Genomic DNA, 26,956 nt, shown 5'->3' with positions numbered 1-26,956 from the left:
GTCTATTCCAAATCATTTATTTTGTGTGGTTGGGGGGGGGGGGGGGGGGGCTGGGATTAAACATAGTTTGAGTTTTGGTAGTCATACAACACTGGCAGGAAGATCTTCTACAACCAAAACCAGCTGAGCTTGCCTTTTCAGCCAAGCTGCAGATGTCACCAGAATACACGGCATTAAACAAATCGTACATAAAACATGTTCGAATCCTGCACCTCCATAGAAATTATATATATATATATATATATATATATATACACACAGTATCAAGATTTACTCAATCTGTGAAAACTGTAGTTTGTACAAAAATCCAGCCTTTGCCCACCAGAGCAGAGGTAAAATTTGATTCATTTGGATCTCAGTAAAGCCCTGGCAAAGAAACGCACCCCAATTAATTTCACCGTTTTAGTATGTAGAATGGGCCCCTTTTTCCAATTGCAGATCCGCTTCCTGCTGTACTTCACAATGGATGTCCTATTCTGCTAACAGTAACACAAAAGACGCACAATTCTTGTGCGGGGGAAACACACATCCAATTCGCAACAGTGTGAACCCAGCCTGAAAGTCTGAGTAGATTTGGTGTAAATAGGAACAAGGTTTGTAAAACATCAGCACACATTGATAAGATTATGGAGATCTTACAGCTTTGTTCCTGCAATTTAAATATGCGCGTGAAAGAGAACATTTAAAAGACTACTTTGTTTACTAGGATTATGCCTATTTTCTTCCTGCTGGGCTACACAATGGAGGTTTCTTCTCACAATGAGGCCTCATGCACACCGAGTGCTGCTTCACCTTTCTGCAATCACAGACATCACATGCGATGTCTGTGCAATGCAAATTCAGACACACATAGGTAGATTCACAAAGAGTTAGGCCGGCTTATCTACAGATAAGCCGACCTAACTCTGAATCTAAGCCGACCTATGTTTAAGTGTATTCTCTAACAGAGATACACTTAAACATATCTAAGATAGGACGGCTTGCGCCGTCCTATCTTAGATTGCAATGTTTTGGCTTACCACTAGGTGGCGCTTACATTGCGGCCGGCCTAGATTATGTAAAATGGGGGGATACGCCGATTCACGAGCGTACGCCGGGCCTACACCGTCGCATTACGTTGTTTCCGTACGCGATAGGCCGCCTAAAGTAATTCCACCTATGAGGTGGATTAACAATGTTAAGTATGGCCGCCGTTCCCGCCGCGAGGTTCGAATTTTTTACGTCGTTAGCGCAAGTCGTCCGCGAATCGGGATTTACGTCGCTTATGTACGCGTCAAAATCAATAGGCCTGTATGGCCTACTTAGCCGCAATGCGCACTGGGAAATGTAGTCGCCCGGCGCATGCGCAGTGTAAAAAACGTCAAAAAACGTGAGGTCAAGCCTCATTTCCATACTACACGCCCCCCTCCCAGTCATTTGAATTAGGCGCGCTTACGCCCGCTCGTTTTAGGCTACGCCGCCGAAAATTTGAAGGCAAGTGGTTTGAGAATCATTAATAGCCTAAATAATTTACGGCAGTGTAGCCTAAAAAGACTAGGCTAGGCCGTCCTAATTTTAGGCAATTGTATGTGAATCTACCCAACAGATTGTATGGCTGTATTCGCATCGCATTCAGACCTAAATCATGCAGGACCCTTTTTTGTCCGCACCAGAATCGGATTGCATGGGTGTTCACATTCATGCAACCAATTGCTGGCCGAATTCACAGTTGGCATTGCGATATGCAAACCTATCTGGGGGGTCATCAACCTTGTATGGACACCTGCAGCATTCGCATAAGGCTTCATGTACACTGCTGCTAGTAAACGGACGTTGCTTTTTGTTATCTTATCAGTACCATGTACACAGGGTTGTTTATAGAAGTTTCTAGGCAGTTGAGTTTAGAGGCTTTTTCTGGAACCCCCCCCCCCAAAAAAAATATTCTAGATACAAACGCGGCTAAATGCGGCATATAAACGCAGCTAAATGCGGCATATAAACGCAGCTAAATGTGGCATATAAACGCAGCTAAATGCGGCATATAAACGCAGCTAAATGCGGCATATAAACGCAGCTAAATGCGGCAAAGAAACGCGGCTAAATTGACATTTTTAAATGCACGTTTCTAGCTGGCAAGTTAAATCGTTCAGGATAGGTTGAACAACGTCCAGTGTACATGAAGCCTAAAGGCAGTGTGAACTGCCTGCGAATTGTACGCAATGCGGGAACCGACACTGGAATTGCGCTGGTTCATGTATCGCATATGTGTCAACCGGCACTGAATGTTACACTCTACCTTAAGGGGCATCTGGTATTTTTTATGCCTCTAAACACCCCACCATGTTTTCTTATGTGTCCATGGACACAGACATTCAACCACTTCAGCCCCGGAAGGATTTACCCCCTTAGGCTGGATTCACACCTATGCATTTTTAGTGCTTTTTGCAGATTTGCACTACAGAGAGTATTCCATAGGAAACCATGTTAAATGAAGTGTAGTGCAACTCTGCAAAATGCAAAAAGCACTAAAAATGCATAGGTGTGAACAAAGCCTGAATGACCAGGCCATTTTTTGCAATACGGCACTGCAGGTACGTTGGTTTGCTCAGCCGGGCCGCCTTACTGCAGTATATATGAGGAAGGCGGTCGGCAAGTGGTTAAAGGCAGAAGAAAAAAAAGAAAAATGCACCACCACCACCACCACCACACACACACACACTGCCAGCATGTCAAGGATAGGCAGCATTTTTACAGAAAACACACCTGACGCATGTAAATGCCGGGCGCGTCAAGCACTTGAGGGCCAATTTCAATGGGCAGAATTATTATTCTGGCAAATGAAATGAACACCCAAGCACTTGAGACGCCTAGATGCATTTACACGCATCAAGCCAATGCAGGAAAATCTGTACAGAGCCAACGCAATGCAGACCATCAACTTTTCCTCAATCAGCAACAGTATCCTCCGGTCTGATCTTCCTCTGCCACCTTAAGCTGGGTACAAAATTCATAAGAAAAATTCCGTACGAGACACGAACGTTAAATTTTTGTATAGCATGTTCACAACTTTGGATATCCAATGCAGACTTTCCAAACAAACATTTCTAAAGGGACAAACTCCAAAATATTTCTTGTACATGGACTTAACGATTTATCGTGTCCCGTTTTCGTACATGAAAAAATTCAATCTGATCCAAAAGACTGCGCATGAGCAAATATCAGTTACTGATATTTAAGAAGACCTAGTTTGCAAACAGAATTTTAATCACAAAAGAAACTCCCAGGTTTAAGGTTCAGGCTCTGTACAAGCCACTCCAGTTCCTTCGAGCCAAACTTAGCAAACCTAAGGCTAGGCATACATGCCTCGATTTCCCTCTCTGGCCCCCATGACCTGAACAAAAGAAAAAAGTAAATGGATTCCCCCATCCACACTAAATAAAGTGTCTGGAGGAACTTATTCTTTTGACCATTGTACTCAAGCAGCTGTGACACCAGCAGATGCCTGAATCCCAAATCGTGACTGTATCTGATTGAATGTGATCACTGTACAGCCAACAATTTTCTACCTGGGTAATTACATTTTCACATTTTGTTGAAAGAAGTCAGCTGAAATTTGAGCTGTGCATGGCTAGCTTAAAAAGCAGAATTTCACCTGCTTTTGACAGAGACCCATTCCCAATTCCATCCAGATTCCCTAGGCCAATGATGGCGAACCTTGGCACCTCAGATTTTGGAACTACATTTTCCATAATGCTCTACTACACTGCAGAGTGCATGAGCATCATGGGAAGTGTAGTTCCAAAACATCTGGGGTGCCAAGGTTCGTCATCATTGGCTAGAAAATCCAAGCGGAAGCGACAATGCTGGTTTCTCTTCATTAAAATGCTGGCGCTAGAGACCTGAACCCCGGTGAAGAACCAGCTTGGGCGAAGACAGCGATGGACCCCTAGACAGGCAAGTGTCCTTACATTAAAAGTCGGCAGCTACAGTTTTTGTGGGGAGACTGAAGCGCCTCTACGTTTGTGCATCTGGATTCAATTTGGAGAGGTAACATTTTTGACCATACAGGTCTATCTATACTAGAAAAAAAAAAAAAAAAAGTACTCTGTCCTAAAGTGAATGTAAACCCTTACAATCCACTTTTTGCTACAGGGAAGCCTATAATAAGGCTTACCTGTAGATACCGTGGATATCTTCTAAACCTGCATGGTTTAGGAACTATCCTCTGTATTAGCATTTGCCGACGTCATCTGCACATGCGCACTGAAGCAATGGCACGTTCATGGCGTAGCTTCAGCTAACGTGCCATTAACGGCGGCTCCCGCACGCATTTGCGGGAGTGACATCATTGCGACTCCAGCCAATCACATCGGATACCTGGAAAATAACTCCAGGAGCCAGCCGGAGTAGTGTACGGAGACCGCTGCGGGGGCTTCGATCTAAGGAGAGTATTTCATAATGAGCCACTCATGCCTTTTTCTTGCAGGTTTTTTTTTGTTTGTTTTTTTGTGCGTTTACAACCACTTTAACCAAAAATCCCAGCACTATGAAGTCACAGAATACATATAACAGTTCCTCCAAGATGTACAATATTTTTATTTTATTTTAAAGAGACATAAGGCCACTTACATTAACACTGCATTGCTCTGAAGCTTCTGACGTAGCCATACAAATTCCCGAAATCTCCTTCTGACCCTTGAGGTTTTCATGGTGAAGCACATGCTATTTGTCTGCAAACATAAATAGTTAGGATAAGTACCATGCAGCTGGTTGGTTCTCTCTCTCTATACTGCCAGAGGCATTTGGAGGCATAAGAGTTTAGAAGCAGCAGAGGAGAAAAAAACAAACACACACACTTCCAGGAACAGTAAAAAAAATGAGCTGGAAAAACAAAAAAACAAAAAAACGCCCCTAAAAAACGCTAAACACTAACAAGCTCTTTGGAATTTTTTTTACGTTATAGGGAGTATTTTTAATGAAAGAAAAAAAAAATGCACAAAAACACGGGAACACGCGCAATAACGCTAATGTAAAAACGCAGCTAAACATGAAAATAAATGGGCGTTTTTAGTGCTGGCGTTTTTAAAACGTCCTGTGTGCATGAGCAGTGAACCAACATGAAGAAAAAAAAAAAAAAAGGAGATCGAGTGAACATTTTAAGCTGGCCAATTCACGTTACAATCTGACTGTACAAGCTTAGGCCATGGGTGCTGAACCCTCCAGCTGTTGCAGGACTACAAGTCCCATGAGGCATTGCAAGCTACTGGAGAGTTACAAGCTTGACTCCCAAAGGCAGAGGCATGATGGGACTTGTAGTTCCGCAACAGCTGGAGGGCCACAATTTGAGCACCCATGTCTTAGGCTCACTACACACGTTACAATGCAACCATACAAATCCACTTTAGAACTACCAAGGCTGTAACATAATGAAATGAGGACCTATCAAATCAATTCGTATGCAGTCATGTAGACCCTTGAACTACAAACTTGTTGGTAGATCTAAAGCTTACCACACAGGTTACAATCTGTACAATTTCCCTTACATATACGAGTTACTATGTAGTGCAAGCTCTGGCCTAACTGGATTCAGACCGATTGGAAAGTTGATCCAAGTTCCTATTTTACATAGTTTTGTTAAATCTCAAAGCCGATTATACAAAAATATTGTATGGGCAAATTGTAATGTGTATAGTGAACCTTAGGACACCATCACACTGAGGCGTCTGCAGTAATCGCGGCTATTTTTACCGTGCTTTTCGGCTGTTAGCGGGGAGCTTTTGACCCCTACTAGCGTCTGAAAAAGCTTAAAAATTGCCGGCAGAGCGCTGAAAATAGAAAACAACATGTGGTATGCACATTAAATATTAACACCTGTGGCTAAAGAAATATTATTACCCTATTTATCGGCGTATAACAACACGCACAGGCGTATATCACGCACCCTAACTTTAAGAGGGAAGTTTCAGGGGAAAAAAAAAAAACTTTCCTCAGCCCCCTGCGTATAACTTGCAGGCACCGTTTACCCTCAATTTTCAGAGTAAAAAAGTGAGTGTTATACGCCAATAAGTACAGTACATTAGATTACTGCATGGCCTTCTAATATGTTCAACCTGTGCATGCTATGCGAGGTGCACTGAAAAAAATAAAAATAAATCTTGCTTGCTGCGTTCTAGAGCGTGCAATGGTAACGTGCTTAAAAACGCACATGTAAAGAGCGCCTGAAAAACAGCATCGCACAGATGTGAACCGGACTTTACTGCCAAGTCATAAAAAGGAATATTTTACATATTTCTTAGCACCAACTGCCTGGGCTGTTTCAAAGTAATCAGAATGAAAAAAAGATATGAAAACTTAAAATTTAGAAGATAATTATTTAAATACCGCACCGTATCGAACTTGATTTGATAACAGAGTTTTTATTACAGCGTGGGAAGTGCAATGTGCAGGAAAAGCCAGCAAACAGAAGGACATTTGCACGGGTTTGTGTAGTTCACAAATACAAAATGTAAACTTTACTGTATTATATAGTCCAGCTCAGCCAAGTTGAAGCCAATTTAATCGGCACAAATGACAGAATAAAGTCTTAATGCAATTTGCACCATGCTTATTCACAAAGAAAACTGATATACATGATTGCTCTACACTTTCTGCTATGGCATGGTACAAAAAATGTATGTATGTATGTATGTATGTATGTATGTATGTATGTATGTGTATATATATATATATATATATATATATATATATATATATATATATAGAGAGAGAGATTTGGTGTGTGTGCAATATATATATATATACTTACATACACACACCAAATCTCTATATATATATATATATATATATATATATACACACATACACATACACACACACACACACACACACACACACACACACACACATATACACACACCAAATCTCCAAGTTTACTAAATAATAAATGTCAACATACTGTATATGCACGTATTTCAACATGAAGGCAAAAGTAAAAAAAAAAAAACTGAATTGGCTGAGAAAAAATTATAATAAAAATAATAACAACAACAACAACAAGTGTGTCTCATACAGCTATACTTACATGAATGCAGATTTCATAATCCAGATAGGAGTGCCAGTCTTCTTTCTGTATTTTGGGGTCTCGGACCCAGATACAGATGGTCTCCTGTAAATACATAGTGCAGAGTTACAAGGCTGTGCAGTGTCAAGCTAGCAGAGCGTCTTCCAAATGAGCTCTGAAAGGAGGAAGTCAACTCTTATAGGCTTCCAGGGAAAAAAAAAAAGTCACCAGACCAGACACTTTGGAAATTCTCTGTGTGCTGAGAGCCAAGAAGTTACAAAAGGGGAAGGGAAAAGTTGGGGGTTTTCCCAAAATTACAAGTACAGCTAGAAATGCCTTCATCATTATATTACCGATTCCCAATCTCAGGGTAACATACTTGTCATATAAAAAGTAGAAAGCTCTAGGTTTTTATTTTTCCTTTTACTTACATAAATATCTGTCTTCAGAATGTATTTATATTTTATTTGTTGACAGGTAAGTAGGGCCTTGTGCACAACATACACCCCCCCCCCCCCCATGTACACTGGGGGCTGGATTCACGTAGATCCACGCATTTTTACAGCGGCGTATCGTATTTACGCTACGCCGCCTTAAGTCAGAGAGGCAAGTGCTGTATTCACAAAGCACTTGCCTCCTAACTTACGGCGGCGTAGCGTAAATGGGGCCGGCGTAAGCGCGCCTAATTCAAATGAGGATGAGGGGGGGCGTGTTTTATGTAAATGATTGGCGACCCAACGTGATTGATGTTTTTTACGAACGCCGCATGCGCCGTCCGTGTACATATCCCAGTGTGCATTGCTCCAAAGTACGCCACAAGGACGTATTGGTTTTGACGTGAACGTAAATGACGTCCAGCCCCATTCACGGACGACTTGCGCAAACAACGTAAATTTTTCAAATTTCGACGCGGGATAGACGGCCATACTTAACATTGGCTACGCCACCTAGGGGGCAGCTTTATCTTTACGTGGCGTACCTCTTACGGAAACGGCGTATCTTTACTGCGACGGGAAAGCGTACGTTCGTGAATCGGCGTATCTAGTCATTTACATATTCTACGCCGAAATCAACGGAAGCGCCACCTAGCGGCCAGCGGAAAAATTGCACCCTAAGATACGACGGCGCAGGCCGTCATATCTTAGCTAGGAATGGGCTAGATTCAGATAGCCCTGCCTAATTTAATGTGGGCGTAACGTATCGCCGATACGTTATGCCGCCGTAAATTAGGTAGCAAGTTCCGTATTCATAAAGAACTTGCGCCCTAAGTTACGGCGGCGTAACGTATGTTGGCCGGCGTAAGCCAGCCTAATTCAAATGGGGATGATGTGGGCGTGTTTTATATCAATTATTGTTAACCCCGCGTATTTTACGTTTTTTACGAACGGCGCATGCGCCGTTCGTGAAAGAATCCCAGTGCACATGCTCAAAATTCCGCCGCAAATCGTCATTGCTTTTGACGTGAACGTAAATTACATCCAGCCCTATTCGCAAACGACTTACGCAAACGACGTAAAAAATTCAAAATGCGACACGGGAACGACATCCATACTTAACATTGGTTGCTCCTCATATAGCAGGAGCAACGTTACGCTGGAAAAAGCCTTACGCAAACGACGTAAAAAATTACGCCGGGCACACGTACGTTTGTGAATCGGCGTATCTAGGTCATTTGCATATTCTACACCGAAAACGGCACCTAGCGGCCAGCATAAATATGCACCCTAAGATACGACAGCGTAAGAGACTTATGCCAGTTGGATCTTGGCCTAATTTCGGCGCATCTTGCTTTCTGAATACAGAAAGAAGATACGCCGGCACAGCTTTGAATTTACGCGGCGTATCTATAGATACGCCGGCGTAAATTCTTGCTGAATCTAGCCCTTTAAGTGTATCTCAGTTTGAGCATACACTTAAACTTACGACATGCTTAGATTCCGAGTTACGTCGGCGTATCTACTGATACGCCGGCGTAACTCTTTGTGAATCCAGCCCTGGATCTTTCTGCAAAGAGCTGGCAGAAAAATCAAGTTTAAAAAAAAAAAAAAAAAAAATCTTGGCACAATTACGCATGGCGTTGTTACAAACATATGTGCATTGTCTAATCTATTGGCTACAATATTCATTTATCCTAGACATTAGAATGCATTTACATGTATTTAGGCGTGTTTATGCGCATTTAGGAGCATTTGTGCATACATATAACCAGCAAGCGTCTCTCTAAACACAGATTTGGGGCATTTTCTTGTCCGCCGCTTTTTCATCCATCCGTGTGCGGATGAAAAGGGGACATACATTGGTCCCTATGAGATTGCGGAGAAAAGATAGGGCGGTCCCTACACATTGTGCGGGGACCGCCCTGTCATCCGATGGCTCAGCGGAGCGATCCCCGCTGAGCAAGCGGAGGTTCACGGGGGGGAACATCACTGATCTGTCCTGTGTGAAAGAGCCATAACCATACAGTAAAAAAATAAATAAAAATAATTCAATCACAGCACCACAACAAGACCACCACGACAACTGCCATGGCAGCATTCATTTAAAGAGAAAAAGACCGCTATAGTATTTCAATCTCCTTTACAACACTGGTGTGGATGCTACGGCAGCAAGTGTGGTGCACAATGAGGGGCTCTCCTATACCCGGGCCAGCAGTGCCACTGTGGGTGCTCTGTGGTAGAACACATTTAGGAATTCATTTAGCATCCCATAAAGATCTGATAAGGCGGCCCACTAAAATGGAAATAAAAAAAAAACGGGCCCAAACATAGACCAAAGTGCTGTATTGTTGTGGACGTTGGCAAACATTTTGGGTGAACCCACGTTGTATTTAAACAGACCTTTGGCGTGAATTTCTCCGTAATGACAAGTTTCTAGCTAGAAGACTGTATTAAAGCACAGCGAGCCACTGTTGGGAAGCGGGTATGGTTGGGGTGAAGTATGTTTGTACAGGGACTTGTGTCTGTTAGAAAATGCAATTCTAATCTGTCCCTGACTGCAAAATAAATTTTATGTCATATTTTTCCCCTCACAAACAGCTTCCTTCATTGTCAGTTTGAGGCGAGGAGGGCCGATCAGCGGCATCTCCGAGCAGGGGACAACAAAACATGTAATCAGGGCAGGATCATCAGTGCCCCATTTACATTATAGTGCCCACCAATCAGTGCCCATTAGTGGTGCTAGTCAGTGCTGGCCATCAGTGCCACCCATCACTGCCCAAATTTAGTTTGGGTACAGTGTAGCATGGCCGCGCAATTGTCAAAGTGCGACAGCGCTGAAAGCTGAAAAATGGCCTGGGCAGGAAGGGGATGCAAGTGCCCTGCAGGCGAGTGGTTAATCACAGTGCGCACCTCCTGCTGGCGGTAGTGCAGAATCACCTCTATATATAAAAAAATAAAAACACACACACACACACGAGATTCTGCATAGGAGGGCCACCCTGTAGCAGTAAATCTGCTACAGGGTGATCCGGAACTGGTTAAAGTGGTTGGAAACCTAACACATACCCAGTAAAGTGACTGGTCTCAGGTGATAGAGATATAACAAATCCTCCTAAAAATGTTGTACCCTTTAATATGCAGTCTTTCATATACATCCATTCAAAGTCCAAAATTTATAAAGCTTGTCAGAGGTCAGGAAAAAAAAAAAAAAAAAGAAGAAGGGGGCGGAGAACGGAAATTACACTCTGCAGCGCTCAGCGAGGAGAGCTGAGAGCCGATTGGAGGGAATGGACACCCCCCCCCCTTCACACAGGAACAGACCAAAGGCTGTCAGTCAGCTGGAGCTCCCTCCCGTTTCACCTCCCCCCGGTGTCAGGAAAACTTGTCAGAAGTGACTCGTGCCGATAGAGGAATGAAGAAGCAGACAAAAAATACACTTAGTGCTCTAGATTTACACAAGTATACACTATAGAGAGATACGCTTTGTTCATATTTCATGTCTGAAATTTACAACCACTTTAAGCTGTGAACTATAGGTTGTGAACTACACTTGAAGCTGCTGTTCATGCCATTTCCAAAAATGTTACCCTTTTTTTCCCCCCTCCAAATGTCTTTATAGATAACGGATCCAAAAAAACAAAAACAAAAAACAAACACACCATGTACAGGTATAGAAGGAAGGAAAGTTCAACTGCTTTCAAAAAGTAAGCATGGCAGAAAGTGTTTGAGAGCCCCGGGTGTTATACAATGGCCTAAGTAAACAATCATTTCAATTTACATTCAATCAGATAAGCCATCAAAACAATCTAGGTGTTGGCCAGTTTTTAAAGCTAGTCAATCAGGGCTTATTGAAAGACTGTTTATTCCCCCTTTCATGCTAAACATGGACATGGGAATCTCCACTCCCAGCTATTGTATTCAGCTGGTCGTATTAATTCATTGTTCAGCCAATGGTTTTTCCACCCAGCTCCATTGATTTTTAAATCAACTTGTCAAGCCAGGGGGCTTGCAGGGCCAACCATGACTTGTTTTTTTTAGCCAATTCAGCAGAAATTGGCCAAAATTCAAGTCGTCTATGATCAGCTCTAGGTTTAATGTAAAACAAGACACTTTGTTGATTTACTAAAGGAAAATAGACAGTCCGCTTTCAGTTCTTGCAGAGCTAAGCAAATGACAGCGAGCTCTGTTAAATTCTATCATCCAATCACGTGCAAGCAAAAATATTTAAAAAAAAAAATTCCTTGGACCTACTTCCAGGTACGCCACTTCCTTAAAGCACTGAACAGGGACTCATGCGTTTCTCGAGCCTCAACTCCATTTGAAAAGCTCTGCACGCAAACTGCACTGCAGCAACACAAGGGGGCAGATCCACAAAGATCTGCCCCGGCGCATCGTATATGAGATACGCTACGCCGCCGTATCTTACCTGGCTTCATTTCGAATCCAGGAAGATTTCAAATTGGCGATTAGGGGATGCGTTTCATTTAAATGAAGCGCGTCCCCGCGCGAATGAACTGTGCATGCGCCGTCCCTAAATTTTCCGCCGTGCTTTGCGCTAAATGACGTCGCAAGGACGTAATTTTTTTAACATAGTTGTGAATTACGTCCATCCCGATTTACGGACGACTTACGCAAAAAAAAAAAAATTCAAATTAAACGCGGGAACGACGGCCATACTTAACATGGCAAGTCTAACTATACGCAACAAAATACCAGCTTTAACTATACGCCGGAAAAAGCCGACTAGAGACGACGTAAAGGAATGCGCCGGCCGCTCGTACGTTCGTGGATCGTCGGAAATAGCTAATTTGCATACCAGACGTGGAAGACTAAGTGAATGCCACCCAGCGGACGCCAAAGTATTGCATCTTAGATCCGAAGGCGTACGAAGACGTACACCTGTCGGATCTAACCCAGAAGCCATTGTATCTTGTTTTGAGGATTCAAAACAACGATACGACACAGGAAATTTGAAAGTACGCCGCCGTATCTGTAGATACACTGGCGTACTCGCGCTTTGGATCTGCCCCATGATCTTTATCATCCACTTTATGCTCTTTGCCTCGGTTTGCCCCAAAGCTGGGAAAGCTTGCTTACTAAGGGAAAGGGAGCTACACCTAGATCTTTCAGAAGAGGACTGGGAACACATTTTTACATTAGCGCACAAAAGCTCACTTAATGTGACGACACAAGAGAACAATTATAAAACCCTTATCCGATGGTATCGAGCGCCTGACCTGCTTAACAAATTCAACTCGGATACATCAGAGAAATGTCGGAGATGCTCAACCGAGACAGGTACACTCTTACACATCTGGTGGTCCTGCCCACGTATTCAGACATTTTGGACACAAGTGCACGACATTACCTCACATGTGACCACATATTCCCTTGACTCTTTGGTTGTATACATGATTAACGCAGCTAAACTTTGTATCCCAGTCAGGGCTGTGGAGTCGGTAGATAAATGTTCCGACTCCTCAGTTTCATGTACTTCCGACTCAGACTCCCCGACTCCGTCTCCTCTGTATTAATATGCAAATGTATTTTATACATTCCTTGAGGGAAAGAAACGCAACCTACCACAGGACTACTGGCTGGGAAGCCAACAGTCTACTGTATTGCACAGTTTAAGCAAAAGACAAACACAATGAAAACAAAGTTTTATTAATTTTTTTTTATTAATCAATCAAGTGGCTGGATAGTAGCAGCAGGCATAAACATCAGGAACAGGATCTTTACCAGTTCAAAAATACAAACCACATTATTTGGTTGTTTTAGAACAAAAACAAAGCTTATCTATAATGAACCAAAAAAAAAAATTTGTAAAACCTAGAAATGGTTTATATTAATCTTGAAATTTAGTTATAGGCTTAGCAAATGCAAATCAATTCAATGTACAGTTCTAAAGGAAGAGAATTGCCTCTGCCAGATCCTCTTTCATAGAGGCTCTTAAGTCAGACTTTATTATTTTTAGGGCTGAAAATGATCTTAGAGAGGTAGTTGGGCTGCTGCTTTCTCCTTTGTGTGCTTATCTGCTGCTGAAGATAGGGCAGTGGGAGGATCCAGGGCAGTGGGAGGATCCAGGAAGGGGCATTTATTCTAAAACATGATTTTCCTAGGAGAATCCCATAGTCATGTTTAAAGTTTAAGCTAACAATCGGAGTTTACAAGTTTTTATAGCCTTAGCTAAATGACAGCAGTTTTTCCAATGGTTTACAGCTTCAGTCTTGAACTATTTAACATGGCAAGTCTATCTATACGCCGCAAAATAGCAGCTTTAACTATACGCCGGAAAAAGCCGACGTAAGAGAATGCGACGGCCGTGCGTACGTTCGTGGATCGTCAGAAAAAGCTAATTTGCATACCCGACGCGGAAAACGACGCAAACTCCACCCAGCGGGCGCCGAAGTATTGCACCTACGATCCGAAGGCATACGAAGCCGCACGCCTGTCGGATCAAACCCAGAAGCCGTCGTATCTTGGTTTGAGGATTCAAACTAAAGATACGACACAGGTAATTTGAAAGTAAGGCGGCGCATCAGTAGATACGCCGGCGTACTCGCTATGTGTATCTGCCCCAGTGCTTTCAAAGTTATACATGTTCCCGTCCAACCAGGGCTTGGTAAATGCTGAACTGGATTGTTGGATATAAAATAACTTTTGTGGCAAACTGCACAAAGCATACAAAATGCCTCCAGAGCAAGTTTTTACAAAGTAAGAATAACGATAAATAGCATATTTACCAGTCACATTTATTACTTTCTTCAGTATTCACCAAGCCCTGATAGAAGACTGGTTGAACCACAAAATGCATTGACTTCAAATGTGTGATTTCTAATAAAAAAACATTATCTGGACTCCTAACATTCCTCTTTCACCCCAAAGTATTTATTTCTGTCTATATCCCTACTTCTCCCTTAAAGCGGAGTTCCGGCCACAATTTCACTTTTTAAATATAAATACCCCTGTAATACACAAGCTTAATGTATACTAGTAAAGTTAGTCTGTAAACTAAGATCTGTTTTGTTAGGTTGTTACAGCATTTAGACACTTTATAAAATAGAAATTGACAGGGGCCATCTTAAGTGTGGGCATCATGAAGCCAGACTGTATGACTTCCTGGATTTTAGCCTTGCAAATCTCGCACATGCTCAGTGCTACACAAGCAGTGTCATATCAGGTTTCAGCACCTGTGCTGTCCAAGTCACATGATTCTTTGAGACTGGGGAGTGCACAGACTCCTGGAAAGTTACACCCACTACATTCCCAGGAGTCTGTGCGGTGTAGGTTAGGAAGCATTAAGCACCTAGGTGCAGGAAGTGGGAAGATTAACTATTCTGCCTAGCAACAACACTTTGAAGGCATCTAAAAAAAAAAAATTTGTAAAGGACTAATGACATTTTTTTTAAAAACTACTGATGTAATGTTATATTTATGGGTGGAACTCCACTTTAAGACAAATACCCACTTTTCACTATTCCTACCATTAAAAAGGACAAGTTGGTTGTGTTTACCTCCCAACCTAGACCTTTCTTATCTCCCGGTGTCCAAAAGAAAAATGACCCACCAGTCATATCGCCACAGATATGTTGAACTATCTTGAATGACTGGATCTTGTGTACATCATATGGTCCAATTTAAAGAGACCTTGGAATAAAGCTATGGTGCATTCATCACATGATTGAAACATTTCAGCACAAATTTTATGGCACAAATATGGTCGTAAAGGAGAACCATACCTGTGAACACAGCCCAACGTCTAAGCACTGCCAATGTAACGTAGCACAACTGTACAAATTAAAATGAAAACCAATTGATACTAAAATTGCATAACAGTTGTATTGCTTTACTGAGCTAGTCCAAACACCTAAAAATAAGGAGATGGACTTTACCCGCCTACAGATTTAACAACATCACCCATCAAATATTACCAGCTTTTATTTACCAAAAGTATCTATTAAACATGTGACAGATGAACCAAACAAGCGGTGAATCAGCGATGACCTTGCTGACTCTTGAAACATGTCAAAGGAATTGAAGAAAACCTTTAACATACTTTTTCTTTCTTGGAAAAGTAAATAAGTGTTCATTCATAAAATAGGCTATAAAGTGGAATTCCTAGAAGCCAGAAGCATGTATCAGCTTTATGGCCTTCCACATCATCAAGAAGCATTCCTCAAGTCCGCAAGTGCAAGGATTTCCTCCAGTATATGTAATTTTATGACTGCAGGATTCAAAACAAACTCGGAGAAAGAGATATAGTATTTTACAAGGAGAATTTTATAATAGACTAGCTGAATACCCGGCGTTGCCCGGTCTTCCTATCTTAACCTTTTGGGGAGGAAAATCATAGTAATATAAATATACCCATCTTTTATATAAGGGTGTAGGTAAGGGTTAATTTAACTGTCATATATTTTTATTTGGCATATAAGTAATATGTGTACCAGGTATTATTGAAATATCTCCAGGCGTACAGAAGTTATGTGGGAACATACATTTCCCATTGATTTGCATGGGACTTTAAACAAAAACCCCGACCCTCACAAATGGGGGTAGTTAAGGGATAAATTAACTATCCTATAGTTTAAGTGGACATATAAGTAACATGTGACCAAGTGTTATCGAAATATCTTCAGCCGTTTGGAAGTTATGAAGTAACATGTATTTCCCATAGAGTTGAATGGGACTTTAAAGGAAAACCCCCGACCATGGCAAATGAAGGTAGGTAAGGGTTAAACCACATATCCTATGTTTGTTGCTGACATAGAAGTAACATGTGTGCCAAGTTTTATGTTAATATCTTTAGCCGTTTGGACGTGATGCTGGAACATGAAGTAACATGTATTTCCCATAGAGTTGAATGGGACTTTAAAGAAAAACCCTGACCATGGCAAATGGGGGTGGGTAAGGGTTAAACCACCTATCCTATGTTTGTTGCTGACATATAAGTAACATGTGTGCCAAGTTTCATGTTAATATATCTTTAGCCGTTTGGACGTGATGCTGGAACATACATACATACATACATACATACATACATACACGTTGAGTTTTATATATATATATAGATAGACAGATAGATAGAGATAAAGACATAGGGCCAGATTCAGAAAGATTGGCTTAACTTTAGGTGGGCGTAGCGTATCTCATATACGCTACGTGGCCGTAACTTAGAGAGTCGAGTACCGTATTCACAAAGAACTTGCGTAAATGGGCCGGCGTAAGCCCACCTAATTCAAAGTAGGCTGGTAGGGGGCGTGTTGTATGGTAATGAATCGTGACCCCACGTAAATGACGCACCTAACGAAGGGTGCTCAGTATCACGTCGAATTTTCTCTGTAAATTACGCCGGCTCAATGCTTAGTCAACGTGAACGTAACCTACGCCCATCCCCATTCACTTATGACTTACGCAAACGACGTAAAATACAACGCTGTTCCGACGTCCATACCTAACATGACTTACCACTGCTTTATGAGGGGTAAAGTTACGCCGGTCGAACGCCTTACGTAAACAGCGTCTTTTAATATGCCGGGCGCAAGTGCGTTCGTGAATCGGCGTATCTAGCTCATTTGCATATTCAACGCCGAAATATACGGAAGCGCCCCCAGCAGCCAGCGTAAATATGCAACCCAAGATACGACGGCATAGGAGACTTACGCCGCTCGTATCTTGGCAAAAGTATCCGATTCTATGAATCAAGCGCATAGATGCGACGCCTCACATTCGGACTTACGACGCCGCATCAGGAGAGTCGAGAATTGAGGATTGTTCCGACTACTATCGCTGTATCCTCTTCTGGGATGAAGGGGATAAGTCTACGCAGTAGGCAGAGAAGGTAATGGGATCTGCTGACTACTAATCCTATTTGCACATCCATCGACATCTCTGAGTCAAAGGTTACTTCAAGGCTTTTGACCTTGATACTTGGGGTGATAATCTGTCCAAGGATGGTCGGTGGCGTCCATGAGGTCCTAGCTTTCGTCTTTCGGTTTGCGTGGAGGAGAAGAAGTTCTGTTTTGGATCTGAAGTGGGTGGGGGAATCTTGCCCACTCTGCCATTAAATTTTGACAGTGAGGAGACTCCCCCACTGTCAGAATACACAGATCAGTGCTGCAGCACACCGCTTGCAGAGCTGATCGAGCAGATTTTCTCAGACAGGAAGGTGGAACAGAATCTACCAATTGACTTCTGTTCTACTGCTGTGGCCACACAAGGAATGAACATTTTCCGGTCCCTGCTAAACCAGGATTTACAGAGGTCAGAAGAGGACTGCCTACCTGCTTGGCTCTGGTTCTCATCTGTCCATAATTGGTAGAAATAGTGTACACAGTACCACAATGTCAACCCAGTACATTCTAATAGTTACTCACCCCTTTCTTGTCCCTTGGGAACATGATTCAGGAAAGCAGAAAATCAAAGGAAAAATCTGCAAAAAAAAAAAAATGTGTTAAGGGTTAAGGAGGAGAAACACAACAAAGCTTGTACAACATGATCAACTTAAGGTGCATATTCCTAAAACCTTGTTTTTATGTATAGTTTCACCAGAGTCAGACAATTCTTTAAAAACAAAAATACACTCCTAGTGTTACCATTTTATGGGGGGGGGGGGGAATAAAAAATAAAATGATGGGAAGATGGATGGAGCTTAATACTAATATTTGAAGAAAGCCTGTTAGAGTCTGCAAAAGACTTGACTGGGGTGGAGGTTCAGCTTCCAGCAGGACAAGAACCCCAAACATACAGCCAGAGCTACAATGGAATGGTTTAGATCAGGGGTATGCAATTAGTGGACCTTCAGCTGTTGCAAAACTAAACGTCCCATCAGGCCTCTGGGTGTCATGCTTGTGGCTGTCAGAGTCTTGCTATGCCTCATGGGACTTGTAGTTCTGCAACAGCTGGAGGTCCACTAACTGCATATCCCTGGTTTAGATCAAAGCATATTCATTAGAATGGCCCAGTCGCAGTCCAGACCTAAATCCAATTGAGAATCTGTGGCAAGACTAGAAAATTGCCGTTCATAGTTGCTCCCTATCCAATCTGACAGAGCTTGAGCCATTTTGAAACATTTGCCCATTCTTTGCACTCTAGATGTAGAGACCCATAAAGTTTTGAAACTGTAATTGCAGTGAAAGGTAGTTCTACAAAAGTATTGACTCAGGGGGGCTGAATACAAATGCACGCCACACTTTTCACAGATTTATAAAAAATAAAACCATTTATCATTTTCCTTCCACTTCACAATTATCTGTCACTTTGTGTTGGTCCATCACATAAAATCCCAATAAAATATATTTACGTTTTTGGTTGCAACATGACAACATGTGGAAAAATTTAAAAAAGGAGTATGAATACTTTAAGGCACTGTAGGGTATTAAACCTTCTCTCCTGATCGCAAGCAGGATTTGAACAAAAAGTAGGCAAAATTATTTCCTCCAACCGATTATAGCTCAGGACTACCTTGGGCAAGAACCCTGGATCTGTCTTAAAGACCACACGGTCTGAAAATGTGCAAAAAACAGCTTTAAAATACCATAGATAGGGCCCCCAATTCACTCACCCACATTATTATTATTCCCTTCAGAGCACATGAGACGGCGACGTAACCGGCTGCATGCAGAGTGTATATCTCCTAAACAGTGCACATTTAGGAGATGTTCACTGTACCTACAAAGTTTAAAAAAAAAAAAAAAACAAGACTCAACTACCAATTTTTTTTTTTTTTTTTTTTTTTTTTTTCTTTTTTTTTTTTTTTTTGCCACTTCAGACTTCACCACAGCAAGAGACTTGCTCATGATTTTATTCATAATTCCGTCTCTACATCTGGTTTAGCATCATTTGTGGTGTATTTCTTTTGCGAGTTTTTATACTTGTTATAATTTTTATTTTATTTATTTGTTTATTTTTATATTTTCCCCTTTTTTTTTTTTTTTTTTTTTTTTTTTTTCTCACCGTTTAGAACTCACTCTTTTATAGTAAGTACGGAATTTTTAAAAGATTATATCTGCGTGACAAAAAAAAACAATACCCAGCATCCCATCTCCCCCCTCCCCAACTAAATCCCCCCTCCCCCCCCTACCCACCCCCTCCCTGAACCATCCCACGACTCCACTATAAGAATTCATTCTCTTAATTGAAAAATGTGTTCCTATTCCTCTCTCAGGTTTTCTGCGAACCTCCAGGACTTTTTAAATTCCAACCAGGGTAACCATATCTCCTTTTCCCCTTCCTTATGTTTATAGCTCCCGTATTTTAATTTCTCTCTCCTATAAGTGTCCTCTACGGAGTCGATCCACTCCCACATTTGCGGACTTTTCGCATCTCTCCATTTAAGGGGAATCAATCGTTTTGCTGCGTTCAGCAAATGAGGGATCAGTGAACCCTTGTACTCCTTCTCTGGAATCTCCCCCCCATGAAAGAGAACTACCCAAGGGTTATCTTCCACTTCTTTTTTTGTTATTACCTTTATCAGGGACAAGATTTTTTTCCAATAGGCTTTAATTTTCCGGCAGTCCCACCAAAGGTGTGCCATTGTTCCTCTTGACTCACAACCTCTCCAGCATTCCTCTGACTCTCCTCCTCTGAATTTTGCCATTTTATCTGGGGTGGCGTACCACCTCGTCAAGCATTTGTAGTTCATCTCGGCAGTTCTTATGTCTACTGCCGAGGTGTGAGTCATTTTCAGGATTCTTCCTATGGTCGTTTTCCCCCTTGGGACCCCTAAGTCTGTTTCCCAATTTTGGATGAATTTTGGCGTGTCCAACTCTTCCGTTTTCTGCAAGTAATTATAGATTTTAGATATATTTCCTTTTGAACTTTCGATGCTACACAATTGTTCCAATAAGGTGTAATCCTCTTGTGACCTCAAAGGGTGTGGTAGGCGCTTGACGAATGAGACTAACTGCAAGTATCTCCACTCGTCGAGCGCCCTAATTCCAATCCTATATTTAATATCGTGAAGTGTCCTAATTTTGCCATCTAGTGTTATATCTTTTAACTGTGTTCTATTTGTGATCCAATTTCCCCCTACTTCTTTTGTCCCCGGAATGAAATAATCATTTTCTTTTAAATCAATAAGGGGTGAGTTGAATTCTGTTTTTAATTGTTTGTGAAGTCTATCCCAGATCCTCCATGCATTGTGAGTAATTGTGTGTGTTGAGGAGTGTAAGAATCTGTGTTGTGGTGGATTCCAAATTAATCTCCCTAACTGTGCCCTCGCTAATGTGCATTCAATATTTATCCATCTTTTGTCCTGGGACTCTTTAGCCCATTCTATAACCCGTGAGAGAACCGAAGCGTTATAATACAATCTGATATCGGGTACAGCTAAGCCTCCCTTTTTCTTGGCCCGTTTTAGGATTTGAGCAGACACCCTGTGTTTTTTATTATTCCAGATATAGTTCATTATGAGGGAGTTAATTATTTTGATGTATGACGGTGGTAGGTAAATTGGGGCCATTTGAAACTTGTATAGGATTTTTGGGATGAGAACCATTTTTACCACATTTATCCTCCCGAACCACGAAATTGGTCTATTATATATGTTTTTAATTTCACTTTTTATTTCGTTGAGTAGGGGGATAAAATTTATTCTATATATTTTCTTGATGGTATTTGCCAGTTTTATTCCCAAGTATTTTATTTCTTTTTGCCATTTGAAATTATATTTCTTCCGCAGATATTGTTCTTCTTCTTTAAGAATGTTGATATTCAGGATCTCCGTCTTTTCTGTATTCATTTTGAAGTTTGACACCTCACCATATTGTTTTAGGGTAGCTATTAAGTTCGGGAGGGTGACTCTTGGGCTACTTATATAGAATAGAATGTCGTCTGCGAAGGCGGATAATTTGTGCTCATCTTCTCCAACTTCTATTCCATATATTTCTGGATTTTGTCGAACCATTGCAAGCAGGGGTTCCAATGATAAGACAAAAAGAAGGGGGGATAGGGGACAGCCCTGTCTGGTTCCATTTCTCATCTCAAAGGGTGCGGATAGAGATCCATTGATCTTGATCCTAGCACATGGATGGAAATAGAGCGTTTGGATCCATTTGATCATCCTTGGGCCTATTCCTATAAATTCTAGTGTTTGTATCAGGAACCCCCAGTCTACCCTGTCAAACGCTTTCTCAGCGTCTACTGACAGGAATAGACCAGGGGTCTCTCTTTCTTTAATCTGCTCCATGAGAAGAAGTGCCCTAACTCCATTGTCCTTTCCCTCCCTCCCAGGTATGAAACCGACCTGGTCCGGGTGGACAATGGCAGTCATTACCCCCTTCATTCGTTCAGCCAGAATTTTTGCATACAGTTTGGTATCTGCATTCAGGAGTGAGATAGGTCGGAACCCTGAACAATTCGTATTGTCCTTTCCTTCTTTTTTAATGACAGTGATCGTAGCTGTTAATGCCTCTCTACTCATCTCATAGTCTAGCCCCAACCCATTGAAATATTGACATAGTCTAGGGACTAAGATGGTGCTAAACCTTTGTATGTAGGCAGACGTGAAACCGTCTGGTCCAGGACTTTTCCCATTGGGAGTATTTTTTAGGACCTCCCTTATTTCCTGCTCAGTTATACTTTCCTCCATTCTTTCTATCTCATGCTCTTCTATCTTCGGTAGATTAGTTTGCTGTAATACTGCCCTGATCTTATCCTTTTTTTCGGCTGGGTCCCTGATCTTCTGTTGGACGTCGTATAGTTTTTCATAATAGCTTCTAAAGGATTCTGCTATTTTATTTGTCGCATATACTAAGTCCCCATTCCCATTCCTGATTTTTTCGATAAAATTCCTGGTTTTCTTTTTTCTTACCATTCTGGCCAAGTTTTTACTAGGTTTATTTCCCCAGACATATCTTTCTCTCTCTACCCTGTCTATGAAATTCTTGGTTTCTTGCTCGGCAAGGGCTTTGTATTCATCCCTTGTTATAGTTAACTTACGGAGTGTTTCCCTCTTTTGGCCCTGTAATTTATGTTCCTGTTCCAGTCTGTAAATCTCCTCTTTTAATGTTTTTAGTTTACTCATTCTTGTTTTATTTTTCTTTGCCCCCTCAGCAATAAAAATCCCTCTTATATACGCTTTGTGGGCGTCCCACAGGGTTGCTCCTGTGATTCCCTCCTTGTCATTCTCCTGAAAATACCATTCCAATTCTTTCTGTACTCTCTCGACCACCTCCTCGTCTCTCAACAGACTTTCATCCAATCTCCATTCAGGAGGAATGCATTTTTGTATGGATGTGCTTATTTTCATGGTTATAGGGGCGTGGTCAGATAGCGTTAAGATCTCGCACCTTGCTTCGACCACCCTCTCCAAAAGTCTATGGTCTACGAGGATGTAGTCGATCCTCGAGTACGTCCCATGCACCGGGGAAAAAAACGTATAGTCTCGTGTCTTGGGGTTGAGAATTCGCCAGACATCCATCATTTGGTTTTGTATCATTTGTTTTTTCAGTAGCTTGAGGTGCTCACCGTTATTCCCCTGAGCATGGGACGTACTATCGAGGCTCGGGCACATGCAAAAGTTAAAGTCCCCCATTAACACCACATGTCCCTCTTCGAAATCTTTTAATTTTCTGAGAATTTTACTAATATATTTAGCCGAATTCACATTGGGTGCATACACATTTGCCAGAGTGTAGTCCTCCTCTCCTAGTTTTACTTTCAAGAACAAGAACCTCCCCTCCGGATCGTTCAATCTGTCAACCAATGTGCATCTAACTCCCCTTGCAAATCCTATGGCGACCCCCCGGGATCTCGATGAGACTGTGTCTCCATAATACCAGACGGGATAATCAGATGAATACAACTTTATATTAGACTCTAAGGTAATATGGGTCTCTTGTAGGTAGACTATGTCTGCTTTATACTGCGTGATTTCGGCAAGAATTTTATGTCTCTTAATATGGGAGTTTAATCCTTTTACATTATATGATAAGAACTTAATATCTGTCATTTATCTCTCTTTTTTTTTTTTTTTTTTTTTTTGAGTTTGAGAAGAATTCCTGTGGAGTCGTTCAGATGGTCCCCCTCCCGTTACCCTCCCTTCCCCCATTTCCCATTTCCCCCCCCTCCCTTCCCCCCCTCCCCCTTGCCCCAACCCCCCCTCCCCCCCCACCCCCACCCTGGCCCGCTCTTGGCCTGGGAGCCGCTGGTAGAAGACTACTCGCCTTCATCCTTGGCTCCTCTTTCGTGGTGGTGTTCGGGGCTCTCCCTTGGCTCCGCCCTCCCCACCCCCTCCCCCCACCTCACCGTCCCGCTTCTCAAAGTTCCATGCTAGGCAGAGCCCATCTAATCAACCCAATCAGGAAGTTCAGGAATTGTTAAATCCATTTTAAGGCAAAATACATTCAGTTCCTCCGGGTACCTAAGTCGTGCTGTTTTGCCCCCCTTTATACCTATGAGGCACGCCGGGAATCCCCATTGGTACCTAATATTTTGTGCCCGCATCAGCTCTAAGAGGGGTTTCAAGCATCTCCTCCTTGCCAGTGTTTCTTTCGCCAGATCGGAGAATATTTGTAAGTCTGTGTCTCTATATCTCAGGGGGGGTTTTCCCCTAAGCCTACTCCATATTTCTGCTTTATCGACGTAACTCCTGAACCTCACTACCACATCCCTTGGGCCGTATCTTTCCATCTGTTGGGGGTTCCCCACACGGTGCAATCTCTCAATCTTAAGGGGCTTATCTTCTACTGATCTCTCCAGCAGAGGGTTAAAGATTGTATTCATAATGCTTCTAAGGTCTTCATCCTTTTGTTCTATCAACCCCCTGATTCTAAGATTCTGTCGCCTGTTGCGGTTCTCCTGGTCCTCGATCCTATATGCCGCCGATCTCTGATTTTCAGTCAGAGCCTTTACTTGCTTTTTCAAGGAGTTTATTTCCTGGTCCTGCTCCTCTATTCTCTTTTCTGTCTCTACCACTCTTTCACGAAGCCCTCCAAGGTCTATTCTTACCTTGTTAATTTCTGTCCTTATAATATTTTCCATGACATTTTCCATCCTCAACAGCATTGCGTTCATCTCTGCCTTTGTGGGGGGCTGTGTATCTTGGGCTAGTTCCTCTGCATTATTTTGCTCTTGCTCGCTTTCTAGTGTCGTTTCACCTCTAGAGCTCTCCACACTACCTGTTCCTACATCTTTTTTTTTTTCAGTTTTCTTCTTTTCAGTTTTTTTTGCGAGACCTGGGCTTTTAAGGCTCCCTTCCTGCGTCATATATTGCTGTATGGAGCTATTCCCCGAGTTATTCTTGGTTGGTTTTGTGGTACCGCCCCTCGTTGATCTATTCATTTTATTAGAGGGTCGAATTCTCTTCCCCAGTTTGAAAGTGGAAGTTTTTTTTTTTTTTTTTTTTTATGTAATTAGCACCCTTTTCGGCCCAGAATTTTCTTCACCTATGGATGCTCCTATCTTCCCTTAACTGCTTCTCATGCCCTGGGAGAATAGATATTTTAATATAGAGAGGGCCACAGGGAGGCGAGAGCCCCGAACTGAAAAGAGGAGGTACAGGGCTGGTCAACACGAGAGAAGACGTTTACTGCTGTGGGCAGAGTTACTTGGACTACCGGCTTTTCTTCTTATTGGGTGAAAACTTTCAGTGTATTTACCGAAGTTTCTCTTGTGTTGCATCAGCCCAGCACGTCCTAATTGTTCCGGCCAACAAGGTAGACACTTTGTGTCAGGAAGGGTCTAAATATTCTTTCCCCTATTCCCCAATCATTGAAACTGGGATTTTACCAGCTTCTCACATTCACGTATGCGTTTTGTACCAGTACAGTCCGGAGAAAATAATATATTTTTTATTTTTGACCGCTTCAATGCCCAGGCCCTCTAGGTTGTCGTTAGTTTTGTGTTAGGGTCTCCCTAGGTTTCCCTCCTGTTTAACTCCACAGGCCCACCCGGGCTCGTCAGAGCGGTTCAGAAAGGCCAGTACAGGCAGTAGAGACAGGGGCCAGAGCTCATACATAAGTCCCAGGCCAGGCAGGCAGAGCAGATAGTATAGAGATATTGCAACAGGTGGGGAGCTCAATTAGACCAGATATCATTCCCCTCAGATTATCCTTCAATTACTTCACCTTGTCCCAGTATGAGTTATATATTTAATTATGTATTCGATTACGTTTTGTTCTCATAATCCTTTCATATGCAGCAGACACACAATTCAAATCCAATGGTATGATAGTTATTCTCCAATTTTACACCAGAGGGCGCCTTATGATGTACATATGTAGGAACTTCTAGAGAGCAGTATTGTAAAAAACGGGAGGGGGGGTCACAGGGGGGGGTGGGGGACCTGCTCAGACTCGGCTCTACTGAGCGCCTCACCAGTCCCTTTGATTTTCCTCCTGGGCTGCACCCTGGCGACGCATCTCCGATGGACCTCTACACACCCAGCACGACTGCTGACCCCCAGCGCTGAACTCACGGCAGCATCCGATCCTCCGGCGCGTGTCCAGTGGGAGCCCATTCACCGGCGCCTCTCAGGTAAAGACCCCCTGAGTATGCCTGCATCCGAGCAGGGATGAGGCTTCCGCTCGCTCCTCGCAGATCCCAGCCTCTCACGCTGCAAACAGTGGGGCCACGAGCGGTGCTGACGGAGCCTTGGAGCGGCGTGTGTCTCCTGCCGCCATGGAGCCGTCCGGCACCTCCCACCTCACTCACGTCACGTCCTCCGCATCCTCCTCCTCAACTACCAATTTAAAGAACCCCCCTTTTCTTTTAAATAAAAGGTCAAAACTACAAAGCAATTAGCAACTGTTCAGATTCATATATATATATATATATATATATATATATATATATATATATATATAAAAAAATAATACATAGAAATACACAAAAAACAAAGAGGGCAGGGGTCAGGTCTGACCAATGCAATGTACAATATAGGGTACAAAGTGTAGTAGCAAGGAAAAAGGTATTATAGGGGCCTTTTACATTGATGAGGCAAGATAATGTGCAGGATGGGATCCTCCACTCTATATTTGGTCGGAAGCTCTGGAATGCCAACATTTCCTGGAAGATGATTTCTAAAAAAAATGCGGAGTACTTTGTACGATTGTAAAAAGTAGAATTTATCTTTAAAGTACATCAGTAGTGTGTTTCATAACAGAATACATGGCACAAATGGTCAAGGGTATAGAAGCGGAGAAAACAAGACAAGACACAAACTTGTGTATGGAAGCCACAGTGGCTGGAAGTACAACGCTGGCATACACAAATTAATAAAATTGTACAGTAAACAGGATTAATATCTGCATTTTCACATACTAACAAGAGGTAACTTTTTCCCTTAAAAAAATTTACAAAGATGCTTGCGCCTACGACAGTAATAATGTAAAGCGGGGCGGGGTTTCGGCATGAAGCAGTGAAGACGCTTTTCCTGCGAGCTCCGCCGCTGGCACCTGTGTTAACAGCATTACCTCTATATCTACCATATGGACATTTTGGGCAAGAGAACGGGCAAGACCCTGCCTAAGAAAAA

The 26,956-nt window shown here is 42.4% G+C and overlaps 1 protein-coding gene across 1 annotated transcript in view; it reads right to left on the bottom strand.

The window, feature by feature from the left end:
- Positions 1 to 26,956, bottom strand: part of SNX10 (sorting nexin 10) — an 85,869-nt gene that overhangs the window by 20,445 nt on the left and 38,468 nt on the right. The window contains exons 2-4 of the mRNA XM_040352897.1: positions 17,856 to 17,911; positions 7,061 to 7,144; positions 4,609 to 4,709 (exon numbers count right to left, since the gene is read on the bottom strand). Of these exons, the coding sequence (XP_040208831.1) occupies positions 4,609 to 4,709; positions 7,061 to 7,144; positions 17,856 to 17,879 (209 nt within the window). The 5' untranslated portion in view covers positions 17,880 to 17,911. The remainder of the gene's footprint in view (positions 1 to 4,608; positions 4,710 to 7,060; positions 7,145 to 17,855; positions 17,912 to 26,956) is intronic.

The sequence above is a fragment of the Rana temporaria genome, chromosome 5 (assembly GCF_905171775.1).
Source record: "Rana temporaria chromosome 5, aRanTem1.1, whole genome shotgun sequence".
Classification (NCBI taxonomy): Eukaryota; Metazoa; Chordata; class Amphibia; order Anura; family Ranidae; genus Rana; species Rana temporaria.
This window is presented reverse-complemented; position numbering and strand designations above follow the sequence as displayed.